This window comes from Lepus europaeus, chromosome 17, assembly GCF_033115175.1.
Source record: "Lepus europaeus isolate LE1 chromosome 17, mLepTim1.pri, whole genome shotgun sequence".
Taxonomy (NCBI): Eukaryota; Metazoa; Chordata; class Mammalia; order Lagomorpha; family Leporidae; genus Lepus; species Lepus europaeus.
Window position 1 is genome coordinate 10628213 of NC_084843.1, and position 15384 is coordinate 10643596.

The following is a 15384-nucleotide window of genomic DNA, read 5'->3' on the forward strand; positions in this document are numbered from 1 at the left end:
ATGTTTAGTATTGGGCTGGCGCCATGGCTCACTTGGTTAATCCTCCACCTGCAGCGCCGGCATCCCATACGGTCACCGGGTTCTAGTCCCGGCTGCTCCTCTTCCAGTCCAGCTCTCTGCTGTGGCCTGGGAGGGCAGTGGAGGATGGCCCAGGTGCTTAGGACCTGCACCTGCATGGGAGACCAGGAAGAAGCACCTGGCTCCTGGCTTCAGATCGGCGCAGCGCCGGCCGTAGCAGCCATTTGGGGAGGGAACCAACAGAAGGAAGACCTTCCTCTCTCTGTCTTCCTCTCTCTAACTGCCTGTCCAAAAAAAAAAAAAAAGAAAGAAAATGTTTAGTATTAATTGATAGTAACTCACACAAACCAAATATTCTATAGCAAGGAAGACAGACAAGAGCCAAACAACGTTTATGAAGCAGGAGATAACATAACACCCAGGAGTGGCCTTATTTATTCCTGCTCCTCCCAGAGTGCCCTGCTCCAGCCATGCCGTTCCTTCACCAAAGACTCGATCAAGCTGCCTAAATAAGACAAGGAAGAGCATTCCTGCTGCCCGTTCTCCTCCTCACTAAACAAATACCTACTAGGCCGACGCCATGGCTCAACAGGCTAATCCTCCGCCTAGCGGCGCCCGGCACACCAGGTTCTAGTCCCGGTCGGGGCACCGGATTCTGTCCTGGTTGCCACTCTTCCAGGCCAGCTATCTGCTGTGGCCAGGGAGTGCAGTGGAGGATGGCCCAAGTACTTGGTCCCTGCACCCGCATGGGAGACCAGGAGAAGCACCAGGCTCCTGCCTTTGGAACAGCATGGTGCGCCGGCCGCAGCGCGCCAGCTGCGGCGGCCATTGGAGGGTGAACCAACGGCAAAAGGAAGACCTTTCTCTCTGTCTTTCTCACTGTCCACTCTGCCTGTCAAAAAGTAAAAAAAAAAAAAAAAAATCAATCGGTCTACTGCATCCCAGACCCTGGGGACAGACTAGTGACCAAAACTCCTGGCTTTCACTGAGTTCCCATTCCAATAGCGAAGCATAAACAACTGTGTACAGGCACAAGAGAGAGAAACAGGACACGAGCGAAGGGGAACCTTCATGGGCGGCTCCTTCCAGGATGCCTTTCTGCACTTCTCTGTGAAAACTCTTCTTAGTCCTCCAAGCAAGAACAAATTATTCACCAGAAAAAAAGTCAGCATAGGGCTGGCACTGTGGCGCAGCGGGTTAGGCTGCCGCCCACCACGCCAGCATGCCTTATGGGTGCTAGTTCGAGTCCTGGCTGCTGCACTTCCAATCCAGGTCCCTGCTAATGTGCCTGGGAGGCAGCAGACCATGACCCAAGTACCTGGGTCCCTGCCAACAATGTGGGAGACCTGAAGAAGCTCCTGGCTCCCGCCTCGCCTCAGCCATTGTGGCCACTTGGGGAGTGAACCAGCAGATGGAAGATCCATCTCCCCCGCCCCTCTGTGTGTGTCTGTCTGTCTGTCTCTTCCTCTAATTCTGACTTTTAAACAGATAAATAAACTTTTAAAAAGCCAGCATATAATGAGGATCTACATGCTAGGCACTAAACAAGATCCTGAAAATAAAACCGTTAACCGTCAGAGCTGCAAGCTTCAACCTCATTGTCCCACCGGACAGGCAGACATGTTTATTCCGCGAACATCGAACACTTTGTGCCAGGCGCTGTACTGAGTGCACTAACTTCTCAGGACAATCCCATGAGACTGCTCATGGCCGGAAACTGAGGCACCCAGAGGTAAAGCAGCAAGGCCTGGGGCCACACAGCCCGTCACTGGCAGGGCCAGGCCAGGGACACATGCAGTCCGTGCCCCTAAGCACCTCGGTCCGGGTTATGCCACCGAATCCTCAGAAAGCAATCTCCCTGGTCAATACACAGGCTCGAACCAGGAGCCAGGGCGCACACAGGAGTGGGGGCCGCACTGTCGGGAATGAAGAACGCACTCTCACCTGCGCTTTACAGACAGTCTACCCTGTCCGCCCCGGGAGATGCCCTGCCGTACCCCAGGGGTCTCCTAGTGGGACACAGGGACACAGCGTTCCCCCGACGAAGAGCAAGCCCCGGGACCCGGTGCGCGCCCCCCAGGCCCCTAACCCCGGGTCCACGCGAACGTGCCCACTGGGGGCCCTGGCAAGCTGCCCGTCGCCCCACGACCCCCGCCCGCCTCCCTGCACACTCTCGCGGCGCGGGACCGCCCGCCCCTGACTACCTCCGGGCAGGAGCAGGGAGGCCGGGGTGGCGGCCGCCTGGGTGACCGGGATGAAGGGCACGTTGAAGCTGAACTCTGTGGCCGAGGACGAGAAGAGTAAGTTAGTGCCCGACGAGGAGGCGGACGCGCCCCCGCCGCCGCCGTTAGGCTTCCTCTCAGCCATGGCTGCGGCCCACCGTCCGTTACACGTCTCCCGGTAGCCGGGGCAGCGCCACCGGCCGGAAACCAGTCACCCTCGGGCCAGCGCACTTCCGCACTTGCGCCCAGGGACCGGAAGTACCAGCTCCCTCCCTTCCCCTAGCACGCGTCGCCAGGAAATAACATGGCGGCGCCGGCGTCACGCCAGGGCTTAGCACGTGACCCCCGTCGCGGCTGCGCGAGCGAGGCTGGAGGCGGAGGGACTGGGAGAGGGGACGGTGGCTGCTGCCCGCTCCGGGTCCGTGCCCGAATGGACGCTGAAAGCCGCCGGTTGCGAGGGGCGCTCCAGGCTTCCTAAAACTGCCGGAGAGATGGCTGAGTGGACAGATTTTGGGAGGCCAGCAGCCGCTCTCGCAGCTTCGTGCCTTTCTGGACTGAGCCCTTGCCCCCTGGCCCAGAAGCAGAGCTGGCAAAACCTGAGCAATGCTTAAGCCGTCGTTCAAAAGGGAAGCCAGGGGCTTGAGGTTGTAGGCGTGTGCCTTTAAACCAGGAGCTTTTTCTGTCCACAGTAGCCTAGTCCGTAATTGTCAGCTTTCACAGAAGAGATTACAGAGGGGAAAATACAGAAATGGCCAAGCAGCGTCCTGGAGACTCCCAGAGAGGCCTCAAAGTAGCGAACCAGGCCGCGGGTGTCGACCCCCGTGTGGGGTGTCAGTTTATTAAATCAGCTAACGACCCGATCTGCCCGCTGTCAACGAGTTTTTTAAAAGCCAGAGTCTAGGCCGGCGCCGTGGCTTAACAGGCTAATCCTCCACCTTGCGGCACCGGCACACCGGGTTCTAGTCCCGGCTGGGGCGCCAGATTCTATCTCGGTTGCCCCTCTTCCAGGCCAGCTCTCTGCTGTGGCCCGGGAAGGCAGTGGAGGATGGCCCAAGTGCTTGGGCCCTGCACCCGCATGGGAGACCAGGAGAAGCACCTGGCTCCTGGCTTCGGATCAGCTCAGTGCGCTGGCCGCAGCGGCCATTGGAGGGTGAACCAGCGGCAAAAAGGAAGACCTTTCTCTCTGTCTCTCTCTCTCTCTCACTATCCACTCTGCCTGTCCAAAAAAAAAAAAAAAAAAAAAAAGCCAGAGTCTAGTTACAATGGTAAGACATTATATTAAGTAATGACCTATTGCAATAGGAAGGTGGCCCAACAAGAACTGGACTCAGCTTCGCTGAAACAAAAAGATTTATTTACTTTTTTATTTATTTGAAAGGCAGAATGACAGATCATCCTCAAAGGGCAGCAGCGGTCGGGGCTGGGCCCATCTGAGGCCAAGAATTCCACCCTGGTCTCCCACGTGGGTGGCAGGAACTACCCAAGAGGAGAGATCATTTGTAGCTTCCCGGGCACATTAGCTGAGAGCTGGGCGGGAAGCAGAACAGCCAGTGTTGGGTCCGGTTTGAGACCCTCCCCAAAACAACTCACAAAAGGCAGGCTGGGTGCAACAGCCAGAGGATTTTATTACCAGCTCGCTGGGGCTCTTACCGGCACCTACAACACAGCGCAGTGCTGAGGCAAGAAGCCTGGTCCCTCACCTTCCCAGCATGTTCATGCACTCAAGTAAACAAGTACATATGTCACTACACACCTAGACAAGTTCCTTATTCCTTACATGGCAGTTACCTAAATTTATGTATTTTATTGATGCATTTGAGCAACTTAAGGGCTAGGCGTCATACAGGAAGGCGGAAGAATCTAAATCCCAGGAATAGCTTCATTCCCGTACCCTTAGGCCTGTCTTTTCTGGCTTAAAATAAAGCCTGTCATGGAGGAATGGCAGGTCTTGCGACAGGTCCTGAAAGCTCTTAAGACCAAGACTTTAATCTGTTGCCCCATATTGTATATCATTTAATCTTAACATACTACATATTATTGTCTTAATTTCAAATGTATTTAAACTAACTTACCGTTTGAATTAATTACTCACAACTGAACTCTACACCAGGGTTCAAACAGGGTTGTTCTGAGTTGGAGACTTTTCCAAGGCTGAGTTGTGCTGAGAGCAAGGGGTGTGCATGGCACTTGGGCCCCATGTTACCATCTGTGTGTTAACTGGTACTTAACCCGGAGGAGAGCTACAATTCCCAGCTCCTGAAGACAGGCGGTGGTGTAAATTGGAGCAAGGCACACCCAGGGACCGGGAATGAGAGTGAGGAGTGTGCCCTGGAGTGTCTGAATTCTCAAAAAAGCAGCTCTGGGTGGTAGAAGATTCACACAGCAAAGGGGCAGAGGAAGAAATTACAACCGCAAGGTTGAAGTCTTTGCTGTAAGCAAGGTTCAGGGGCCTAACTGCCTATCACCAGGCTGTGGCTGGAACAGACAGGAAATTCTAGCAAGGCTGAGCTTTCTCGGGCAGGCAATTTTTAAATTATCTGAAAGGCAGAGAGAAGGAGATCTTCTATCCACTGGCTCACAATCCAGAATGCCCACGACAATGAGGACCGGGTGAGGCAAAACCAGGCACCCAGAATGCCACTGTGGTCTTCCACTACAGGTAGAAATCAGGCCCAGGGTGCTGGCTGCTGGACACCGATTCAGCACAGACCAGCACTGATGCTAGGGAACAGGTTTCTTGGGCATAGAGTGCACTTCTCTAGTCACAGATATGCTCTTCCCCAATTGCAACTAGGAGGACTTTCTCTTTTTTTCTCTTTTTTTTTTTTTTTAGGAAAAGAGTTTATTGCGGGAAACCCAACAGGCTGTAGGGAAGGGGTGAAGAATGAAAAAGAGAGAAGGAGAGCATAAGAGAGAGAGAGAGCGAGCAATCAAGAGACATAAAGAGAGATCAGGAGATGGAGAGAAAAAGCCAGGAACAGGTCCTTCTATTGCAGGGTGGGGGGGCAAAGAGATAGGAGCAGCAAATCCCATTAGGATGGGGGTGGGGCTGACACCGGTGGTTGGGCCACATGGCTGGCTGGCTTCTAGCAATGGCAGCAGGGGCCAGAGCCTAGGATGGTGTCCATGGTGTAGATCGCGCCATAGATAAGACTGTACAATTTTACTAACATTCCCCCCTTTTGTGTTTTTATACAGCAGGAGTTGTATGGGATTACATTAGCCCCAAAAGTCTAGGAGGGGTAAAGGGACAATGATCTGTCTGTAGAGCTACTTCCTGCTGACTTGGCGCGACGAGGTACTCGCTGCTGGCATGGGGCGTTGTCTCAAGCCGCTACCGCCTGGCTGGGGAGCTGAGTATATCCCTGTAGCAGCATTTGGTTGACTGCCTGGTTGCTGAAGGGCTTGGTTCATTCCATTATCACCTCCTATAAACACTTAAGCAGATAATGTAGTATAAAAGACAGGGTGAGAATAGCAAGCAATGATCCTAAGAGTGGCATTAACCAGGTACTGAGAGGATTTCATGAGGAGAGGAAATTGAGGGTGGGGGGCTCTGGACCCTTGTGAAGACTGATGGATGTGGTTTAAAGCTGATCCCAACCAAGACCAGGAGAAAAGCCACTCATCTTTTGCAGGTGGAGGGGTTTGTCTGTAGAGAAATTCGGAACAATCATACAACACTAAGTGGGGGAGAGGACCATCAGTACACACAAGTCAGGAGTAGAGCCATCAATGTTAGTAGAGGCTTTGATTACAAAGGAATGAGGCCGGGGCCGGCACTGTGGCACGGCAGGTTAACATCCTCGCCGGAAGCACTGCAATCCCATATGGATGCCGGTTCGAGTCCCAGCCGCTCTACTTCCGATCCAGCTCTCTGCTATGGCCTGGGAAAGCAGTAGAAGATGGCCCAAGTCCTTGGGCTCCTGTACCCATGTGGGAGACCTGGAAGAAGCTCCTGGCTCCTGGCTTCGGATCAGCACAGCTCCGGTCATTGCAGCCAATTGGGGAGTGAACCAAGACCTCTCTCTCTCTTTCTCTCTCTCTCTCTCTGTATAACTCTGACTTTCAAATAAATAAATCTTAAAAAAACAAAACAAAACAAAACAAAAACAAAGGAATGAGGCCCCAAGTGGGCTAGACAGGGTCTAGAACAAAGGACAGAGTCATTATGAGAGGACCTAAGAAAGGTGCTGTTGGCTGGCGCCGTGTCTTAACAGGCTAATCTTCCGCCTTGCGGCGCCGGCACACCGGGTTCTAGTCCCAGTTGCCCCTCTTCCAGGCCAGCTCTCCGCTATGGCCCGGGAAGGCAGTGGAGGATGGCCCAAGTCCTTGGGCCCTGTACCCGCATGGGAGACTGGAAGAAGCTCCTGGCTTTGGATCAGCACGATGCGCCGGCCGCAGCGGCCATTGGAGGATGAACCAATGGCAAAAAGGAAGACCTTTCTCTCTGTCTCTCTCTCTCACTAGCCACTCTGCCTGTCAAAAAAAAAAAAGAAAGAAAGGTGCTGTCTAAGCCATGAATAAGTTCTCCAATTGAGAGGCAAAGAGAAACTGACAGAAGGGGCCTGATAATAATCTGGTGGGCTTTAAGGCCTCCTCAGTTATGAGGCCCAGACCTACCTATCTCTTCACATGGGTACATCCTAAGGGAGGTGTGAACCTCCTTGGGAAGGCACCCTGTTGACTTCCATTACCCAACTGGCCTGGGAGGAGAGCTGGCCAGGTAACGACAGGTGGCATCTCCAACAGGAAATTTACAGTTCTGCCTGCAATGTTACTGACCCTAGTTGGCCGTACCCTCAGCAGCGTTGGTTACTTTGGAAGCTGGGTCGAGTGAAGGGCTCTCCAGCTTGGAGCCGATCTGCGGCTCTGACCTGGGTGTCCTTCAACTCCAGGGCAGTTCCATTTCCAATGACCCAACTCTTGGCTGGCAGAGCTGCCAGGGCTCTTCACAAGCTGACTTTGGCTGAAGCCCTGGCTTTCCACATTGAAAGCCACTGCAGTGGATGTTGGGTCTCCTTGAGGGCAGATCACTGTGCAGAACAGCCATTAATAGGCTGCCACCTATCTTTACATTTCTGATGCCTAGCTTTCTTTTCCTCCTGATTTTTGTTAAAGCAGACCAGAGGATGCAAGTCAAGGGGGTGCTCAATTTCCATCTCTAATCTTCGGTGGCCAAAATTAGAAGTCTGTAGTCACAGGCATGTTCTGATAGTGGTTTATTTTGAGGTAGACAAAGCCATGAGGAAAGCTATGTCCTTACTTTAAAACTTTCTTGCTAGGAGGACTTTCATTCCAAAGATTGGTTGTTTGGTTGGTTGGCTGGTTGATTTGAAAGGCAGAGCAGGGGTTGGCACTGTGGCGTGGCGAGAAAAGCTGCCACCTGCAGTGCCAGTATCTCATATGGGCACTGGTTCCAGTCTCGGCTGCTCTACTTCCAATCCAGCTCACTGCTATGGCCTGGGAAAGCAGTAGAGGATGGCCCAAGTGCTTAGGCTCCTGCACCCATGTGGGAGACCTGGAAGAAGCTCCTGGCTCCTGGCTTCTGATAGGCGCAGTTCCAGCCATTGTGGCCAATTGGGGAGTAAATCATCAGATGGAAGACACTCCTCTCTCTGTCTCTCTCTCCCTCTCCTCTCTCTGTGTAACTCTCTCTAGTGAAAAAAAAATCTAAAAAAAAAAAAAAAGAAGAAGAAGAAGAAGAAGCAAAACAACCAGGACTCAAGTCAGCACTCCAATATGGGATCCTGGCATTGCAGGCAGAGGCTTAAGCTACTGCACTACAACACAGGCCCTATATTGTTAAGTCCATACTGCCTTCTGCATTGACCATGCCATTCTTTTTTTTTTTTTTTTAAGAGTTACAGAGAGGCAGATGCAGAGAGAGAGAGAGAAAGAGAGAGAGAGAGGTCTTCCATCTGCTGGTTCACTCCCCAAATGGCTACAACAGCTAGAGCTGTATTGATCCAAAGCCAGGAGCCAGGAGCTTGTTCCAGGAGCTTGTCTCCCACACGGGTGCAGGGGCCCAAGGACTTGGGCCATCTTCTACTGCTTTCCCAGGACATAGCAGAGAGCCGGATCAGAAGTAGAGCAGCCAGGACTAGAACCGATGCCCATATGGGATGCTGGCACTGCAAGTGACAGCTTTACCTACTACACCACAGCACTGGCCCCTTTCTTACCAATAGTGTACAACTGTTTGAATTTATTCAACTTCACAAACACTTGTTCCCTTTCTGTTTTTTGTTTTTTTTTGTTTTGTTTTGTTTTGTTTTTTTCTTTTTTGAGGAGGAAGACTGTACAGAGCAGAAAGAGGAGATGAAGGGGAGTTAGGAACAGGGGGAACAAAGGTTGGGGCCAGCTGCATGTTGGCCTCCAGCCAGGCGATAAAGAACTGGGTGAGGGCACAGTGGTTCCTTTCATCCCGCAGGCATATGTCCAACCCTCTGGGCACTCTGGCAACCTCACTCTGCAACCTCAGCTGCCTTTCTCAAGGCCATTTTCTGGAATTCCCAAGCAAGCATTATTCATCTGTAGAATTGAACAGACGCTGTGGTCAGTCACAAGCTCATCAATTAGCTTTGGTCAATCATAGTGAGAAAGTGGAAAGGAGCGTGTATCCGTCACAGTGATGGCAGGAACCTCGTCTGCTGCCCCCGCGGGTGTGCACCAGCAGGTAGCTGGATCAGAAGCAGAACCCTAACCGAGCACCTCAACATGAGTGCCTGTGTTCCCGAGCTGCAACGTCACGTGCTGCTCCAGACACCCACTCTGCTAGGCAGGCATCTCAGGGCAGTTGTCCTGGACACCTGGCCTTACGCTGCTGGAAGCCATGTGGAGAACTGTCAAGGACAGTCTCTGTCATTATCACAAGTGAGCAGAGCAGTGTGCTAAACACGAGGGTGCAGGGTGGTGAGGTAGACGTGGAACCCATCCTTTCCTACAGTTGACTGGGAAGATAAACACATGATAATAAACTGAGGAATGATGAATGTCCCAGAGGATCACACGGGAACACTGGCGGCATCAGGGGAGGGTGGTGTGACCGTTTCCTGGGAAGAGACAGCAACTATTTCAAATAACCGGACCATCGACAGAGGCCCTGCTTAGTCTAAAGTGACATGAAAGTCTTCTCTGAAGATGGCAAGCAAAGTGAAGACCTAAAAGGTAGTGAGTAGAAGTGAACTGGAAGGACTTGGGGAAGGGAGGGCCAGAGGAAGCAGTGGGTGGGAACCCCTGAGCTGCCATATGTGAATGTTAAGAGAAACACACATTTGCTTGTGGCTGGAGTCCGGGGAGCAACCAGGAGGAAGCACCTGTCAGGCACCAGTCAGGTGGTGTAGCTTCTTACAGGTGAGGGCAAAGGCGAGTCAAAGAAGGCTTTAAAGATGCGTGGAGAAGTAACATCCGCTGTGAATTCAGGAAGGAGCGAGCCTCGAAGGAAGAGCCATTGGCCGGCTGGGCCAGGTGGGCGACGATGGTGACCTAGCCTCGGGTGACCGGCAGGATGAGCAACACCTGGGGGAGGCAGTCAGCCTGAACATACGTATCGTCATTTGCTCCTTTGGAAACTTGTGGCAAACACAAATGGTTTTTGTTTTGGAAACATAAACCCATAAGAAGGAGGAGACTGAGACAGATCTTGGAAGCAGTTGTCCGTGATGTAGCAGACCCGCGGTAGGAAAAGCCCAACGACAACGGCAGTGCAGCACAGAATCACCAGAAGATTTATGACTAGCTGGGCTTTCGTTTCACCCTCTCCAGAGGGGGCTATCAGCGGGTCCAGTTCTCAGAGTGGGGGAGGGGACCTGACTGCTCAGTGCCAACCGGTCCCCCTCATTCGAGGACCTCACTTTCCTGTCCCCCAGCACTTCTAGGCTCAAGTTCTTGGGTCCCTGGCATCCTTGTGAGAGAACCAGAGTGAGTTCTGGGCTCCTGGCTTCAGCCTGCCCTAGCCCTGGCTGTTGGGGACATTTGGGGAGAGAAGGTGGGGATGGAAATTCTCTTAGTCTATCTCTGTTTCTCTCTTCTTTTCGAATAAAATGAAAATAAATATTTAATAAATAAAATGCAAAAAATCATTAAAATATGTGGACAGAATACCTGACGTGTTTAAGTAGCAACACAAGTACAGCTGGTGCGGTGGTGCATAGGTTAAGCTGCCATCTGTGGCACCAGCATCCCACATGGGAGCTGGTTGGCTTCCCATGCCCCGCTTCCCACCAGCTCCATGCTACCGTGCTTGGAAAAGCAGTGGAAGATGGCCCAAGTACTTGGGCCCCTGCATCCATAAGGGAGACCCAGATGGATGGCCTAACCCAGCCATGTCTATGTGGCTATTTGGGGAGTCACCTAGCTGATAAAATGTCTCTCTGTCTTTTTCTTTGTGAAATTCTGTCTTTCAAATAAGTATAATATTTATTTTTAAAAAAGAGCTACCCAGGTGACTTGGGCATTGTGGCATGTGTGAATTATCCACCCAGCAACTATTCCATGTGAAGCACTGTTGTAGGTGTAGGAGAACAGTAAAGATATCCAAATCACTGCTTCAAAGATCTTGCAATCCAATTGAAATCCTAGAGCAGCTGGGTTGAATTAGTGCTAAGGACACAGAAAACTAGCGAATGTTTTAGAGGAACATTTTACCAGACCCTGCTGGCAACCACTTCCAACCCTTTCAGCTGGTTCTTTTGAACTTCAGCATTTCCAAGTAAACAAGCTCCACCACTTCTGGTTCCCCTCCCTCTTGCATTATCTGTTGAGTTCCCAGATAAGAGATGAGGAGTTTGATCTTTTTGACCTTTGTCCTTATCACCAAGTGGTATCAGAAATTAATCCTTCCTATTCCCCAGCCTTCCAATATGGTTAAATTATAATGCTGCCTAGGTCAATATTCAAATTTTAACATTACTATGGCCACACAAACACTATTAATTGCCAAGTCCCATGGTAAATGATTATTATTTTAATTTTTCTGAACAAATTTTTGTTTTCCCAGTCTTACGGTTTGGAACAGCTTTTCCGCACCCTTTTCTCCTAAATTATTTACATTTCAAGTCCTGGTGTAAATGTCATGTTTTTAGGCAAGCCTAGAAGCATTGTTCCCCATCCCCCCACAACTCTCCTCTCAATAGAAGTCATGCCTCAGTTCCTTTCCCTTCCAGACTTTACTTACTCCAGCACCTGACATGGCTGGAAATGAGTCTCCTACTGGACCATATGCTCCACTAGGGTGGCAATGGAATCTCCTTCTTCCACCCCAGTATTCCCAGTGCTATCTGAAAGCACTTTATAGACAGTTAATGAATGCCTCCCTTAAAAATGCAGGCTTAGGGGGCTGGCACTGTGGCATAGCATGCCGCCTCCTACATCGGCAATCCGTATGGATGTCACTCCACTTCTAATTGCCTGGGAAAGCAGCAGAAGATGATCCAAGTACTTGGGACGCTGCACCCACGTTGGAGACCCAGAAGAAGCTCCTGGCTTCGGTGAGCCCAACTTTGGCCACTGGGGGCCATTTGAGGGGGTGAACCAGTGGATCAAGATCTTTGTCTCTCTCTCTAACTCTGCATTTTAAACAAATAAATAAATCTAAAAAAAAAAAAACAAAAACAAAAAAAACGCAGGCTTGGCCTGGAGGAAGAACTCTGGACCCTCCCCTGGGCTTTTACACTTGGTACCTATTTATCAGTACCAGGATATCCTGCACAGAAAAAGTACAAGGTGACAGTGGAAAGAAGTGGCCATCAAAGAAGGAGGTACTTTTCTCTGACGGGAGTAGAGAACGTCCACTTTGCTTATGGCCTTGTCTAAATACTGACGGAATTTGTGCATTCAAAGGCTTCCATAGCCTAGGCAGCTCATGTCAACAGCCTTGGGTGATCACTGATGTCATACATAAGTGTGTTAATTGCTTGGGGCTGGTGGCGTGGCACAGGTTAATCCTCCGCCTGTGGTGCCAGCATCCCATATGGGCGCCAGTTCACGTCCTGGCTGCTCCTCTTCCAATCCAGCTCTCTGCTATGGCCTGGGAAAGCAGTAGAAGATGGCCCAAGTGCTTGGGACCCTGCACTGGCATGGGAGACCAGGAAGAAGCAACTGGCTCCTGGCTTCGGACTGGCGCAGCTCTGGCCGTTGCAGCCCTCTGGGGAGTGAACCAGCAGAAAGAAGACCTTTTTCTCTGTCTCTCCCTCTCACTGTCTGTAACTCTACCTCTCAAATAAAAATTTAAAAAAAGTGTTAATTTGCTAAATTAACAAGAGTTACTGTGCACTAATTTCCCATGCAGGACCTCTGTTCTCAAAAAGATGTCTAAGTGCTCCCAAAAGATGTATCATTCTTGGGTGCTTCCTTAAAGTTAATTAAATTTCTAAAAAAGAAAAAAAAAAGTGAAATTAACTTCAAGATGCAATGACTTTGAACAGCCCTTTCTCAACTGTTGAGGAAGAGGTTGTTCTTTTTTGTTGTTTGTTTTTTTGTTTTGTTTTTTACCGTGCAAATTGTTGAACTCTTTACTTAGTATAGAGTTGGTCTGCTGTGTATAAAGTTAGTTGAAAATGGATCTTAGTGGAGAATGGGACTGGGAATGGGGGAGGGAGGAGGAGGAGCGGTGGGAGAGTGGGTGGGAGGGCGGGTATGGTGGGAAGAATCACTTTATTCCTAAAGTTATATTTATGAAATGCATGAAGTCTGTATTCCTTAAATAAAAGCTTTCTTTGGGAAGAAAAAGTACAGGGTGAAATGTTTTGCATTATACAATGGTTACTTTTCAAAAGGATTACAGTGTCTCTTGATATAAAACCTGAGCAACTGTTGGTCTGATAGATCACTAAGTATATGAGAAGCCAAAAGTTAAAACGTTCCTTGTGGCAGGGGTCAGGACAAGCTACACCAACCAGCGGAAGGAATCTGAGGTTGGCAGGTGCCCCAGAGGACTCGCTGGCCTTCCCCCAAAGTAGGTCAAAACCTTCCATGGGAGTCGCCCTCTCCCTGCCCAGAGGAAAGGAGCCTCCTGTGCTCTGAAGAGGAGGGCAATTGTGCACTGGCCTTCCTGCTTCCCCAGTTCACCACTTTCAGCTCCCACGCTGGTCCTGCTGCTGTGGGCAAGGGCTCCAACAGCTGGATTTATTCCAAGGTCTGTCTCTAATGACAAATCAAAGCAGAGGCCTAATGTGCAAAAATCAGAGCACAATTTATTTAGAGATCAACAAGAGCCGGCACTGTGGCGCAGTGGGTTAAAGCCCTGGCCTGAAGCGCCAGCATCCCATATGGGCACTGGTTCTAGTCCCGGCTGCTCTTACGATCCAGCTCTCTGCTATGGCCTGGGAAAGCAGTAGAGGATGGCCCAAGTCCTTGGGCCCCTGCACCCATGTGGGAGACCTGGAAGAAGCTCCTGGCTCCTGGCTTCGGATCGGCGCAGCTCCGGCCGTTGTAGCCATCTGGGGAGTGAACCAGCTGATGGAAGACCTCTCTCTGTCTCTACCTCTCTCTGTAACTCTTTCAAATAAATAAAAAATAAATCTTAAAAAAAAAAAAAAAGGGATCAACAAGAAAGTATATACTCAAAAGTGAGTGTGGGCAGCCCCATGAGGAGAGAAATGCACCCATTGCAATATAGCTGTCCCATTTATTGGGCACAGGGTGGTGTCCTAATTGAATATGCAAATACAGGGTAGGGTTTGGGCAGCGTTCAGTGCACCCGGTGGTCTCTGGGACAGCTTTGTGGTATCTTATTCATGGTGGAGACTCAGGTGCATCATGGGAAAGTGGCTATGCTGAATTGGCATATAGGCTAAGGTACAGAGACTTCGGCTGAACCTCTCAGCTCCTGTTCCTCTTTTTTTTTTTAAGATTTATTTATTTATTTGAAAGTCAGAGTTACACAGAGAAGGAGAGGCAGAGAGTCTTCCACGCCCTGGTTCACTCCCCAGTTGGCCGCAAAGACTGGAGTCGCACCAATCCGAAGCCAGGAGCCAGGAGCTTCTTCCAGGTCCCCCACGCCTCACTAACACAAAACTCATGGCACATAAACTGTATGCCTTCCTCTTGCGGATTTTCCTTTTGTTACAGAGGCCCCTGCCAAGAACTCAGAAGGACAGAAGGAAAATGTTTCACACACACACATCATACCGCTGCAATTCAAAGCAAATCTGAAATTGAAGGATTCAAAACCAGACATTTCATGTCATCATTTTAATTTGTGCATTACAAGAAGCTAAGATGTGATTTCCCTATGCAATACCAAGTGAAAGGAAAGGCCACCACAAAACACACCAAACACCTGAGTAAGGGACAAGGTTAATGTCGAGTATGGGAAACCCGACAGGCTGCCTCCCCGTGCAGAGGGAACAGAGCCTGTACTGGGAGACCAGGTTTTACACAGCTTTGCAGAAGTAAGGGAGAGGGAGTGGCAAATCCCATTAGGGTGGGGTGGCGCTGACACTTGTGATTGGGCTATCGGGTCACCTGACTTCTAGTAAGCCAGGCTGGATGGACTAGGAAGATGGCACCATTTTCCCAACACCAAGGACCTGGCAACACTGCTCAACGAATGAAAGAATGTAGTAGCAGTGGGAGAGTTCAGGACTTGACCACTCACAAGAGTGAAACATACAACCCAGAATACCAACGGATGAAGTCGCCAAGAGAAACCCAACTTACCCTGTGCTACCCTGGAGTAAACCAGAATGTCACACCACAATACGCCACTTTGGCCTAGGATCATTTTGTGCTAAAGACAATTGAGAAGATGCAGAAAAGTTCCCTGCTCTCCTGCTCTTTGCCAAAAAACAGGACATAAATTTTCAAAAGTGTTCCCTCCTTCCTTCTCAACCAGGAAGGCTAAAAGTTAGCCGCTGGACAACTGCGACGCTGATCAGTCCAGAGGTGGCCCCAGAAGAATCTAAGAGACAAACTTGAACCTGCATCGGCCATTGGCCAGGAAAGCCTTTGTCTTGTAATTTGTTTACAGACTTATTTTTCTTTGACAAAGATGTTATGTAACCCCCAAGTGCTAAGCCCCCTCTTTGAGTGGCTCTTCCCTAGCTGTTGGCGCTCTGCACCTGCTCCCAGATAACCCAGGTCTGTTCCTCCCCGCAGCCCTGAGACGCGGGTTCAGCGCTGGTTCTTCAGCGCCCCACTT

The 15384-nt window shown here is 50.4% G+C and overlaps 1 protein-coding gene across 2 annotated transcripts in view; it reads right to left on the minus strand.

Annotated features, from left to right (window-relative positions):
- SEC23IP (SEC23 interacting protein) overlaps nucleotides 1-2454 on the minus strand; it is a 57216-nt gene extending 54762 nt beyond the window's left edge. Inside the window, exon 1 of one of the 2 annotated variants that reach the window (XM_062215202.1) lies at nucleotides 2223-2454. In XM_062215202.1, the coding sequence (XP_062071186.1) occupies nucleotides 2223-2385 (163 nt within the window). In that variant the 5' untranslated portion in view covers nucleotides 2386-2454. The remainder of the gene's footprint in view (nucleotides 1-2222) is intronic. The other variant, XM_062215201.1, reaches the window with a different exon arrangement.
- Nucleotides 2455-15384: the final 12930 nt, after the last annotated feature.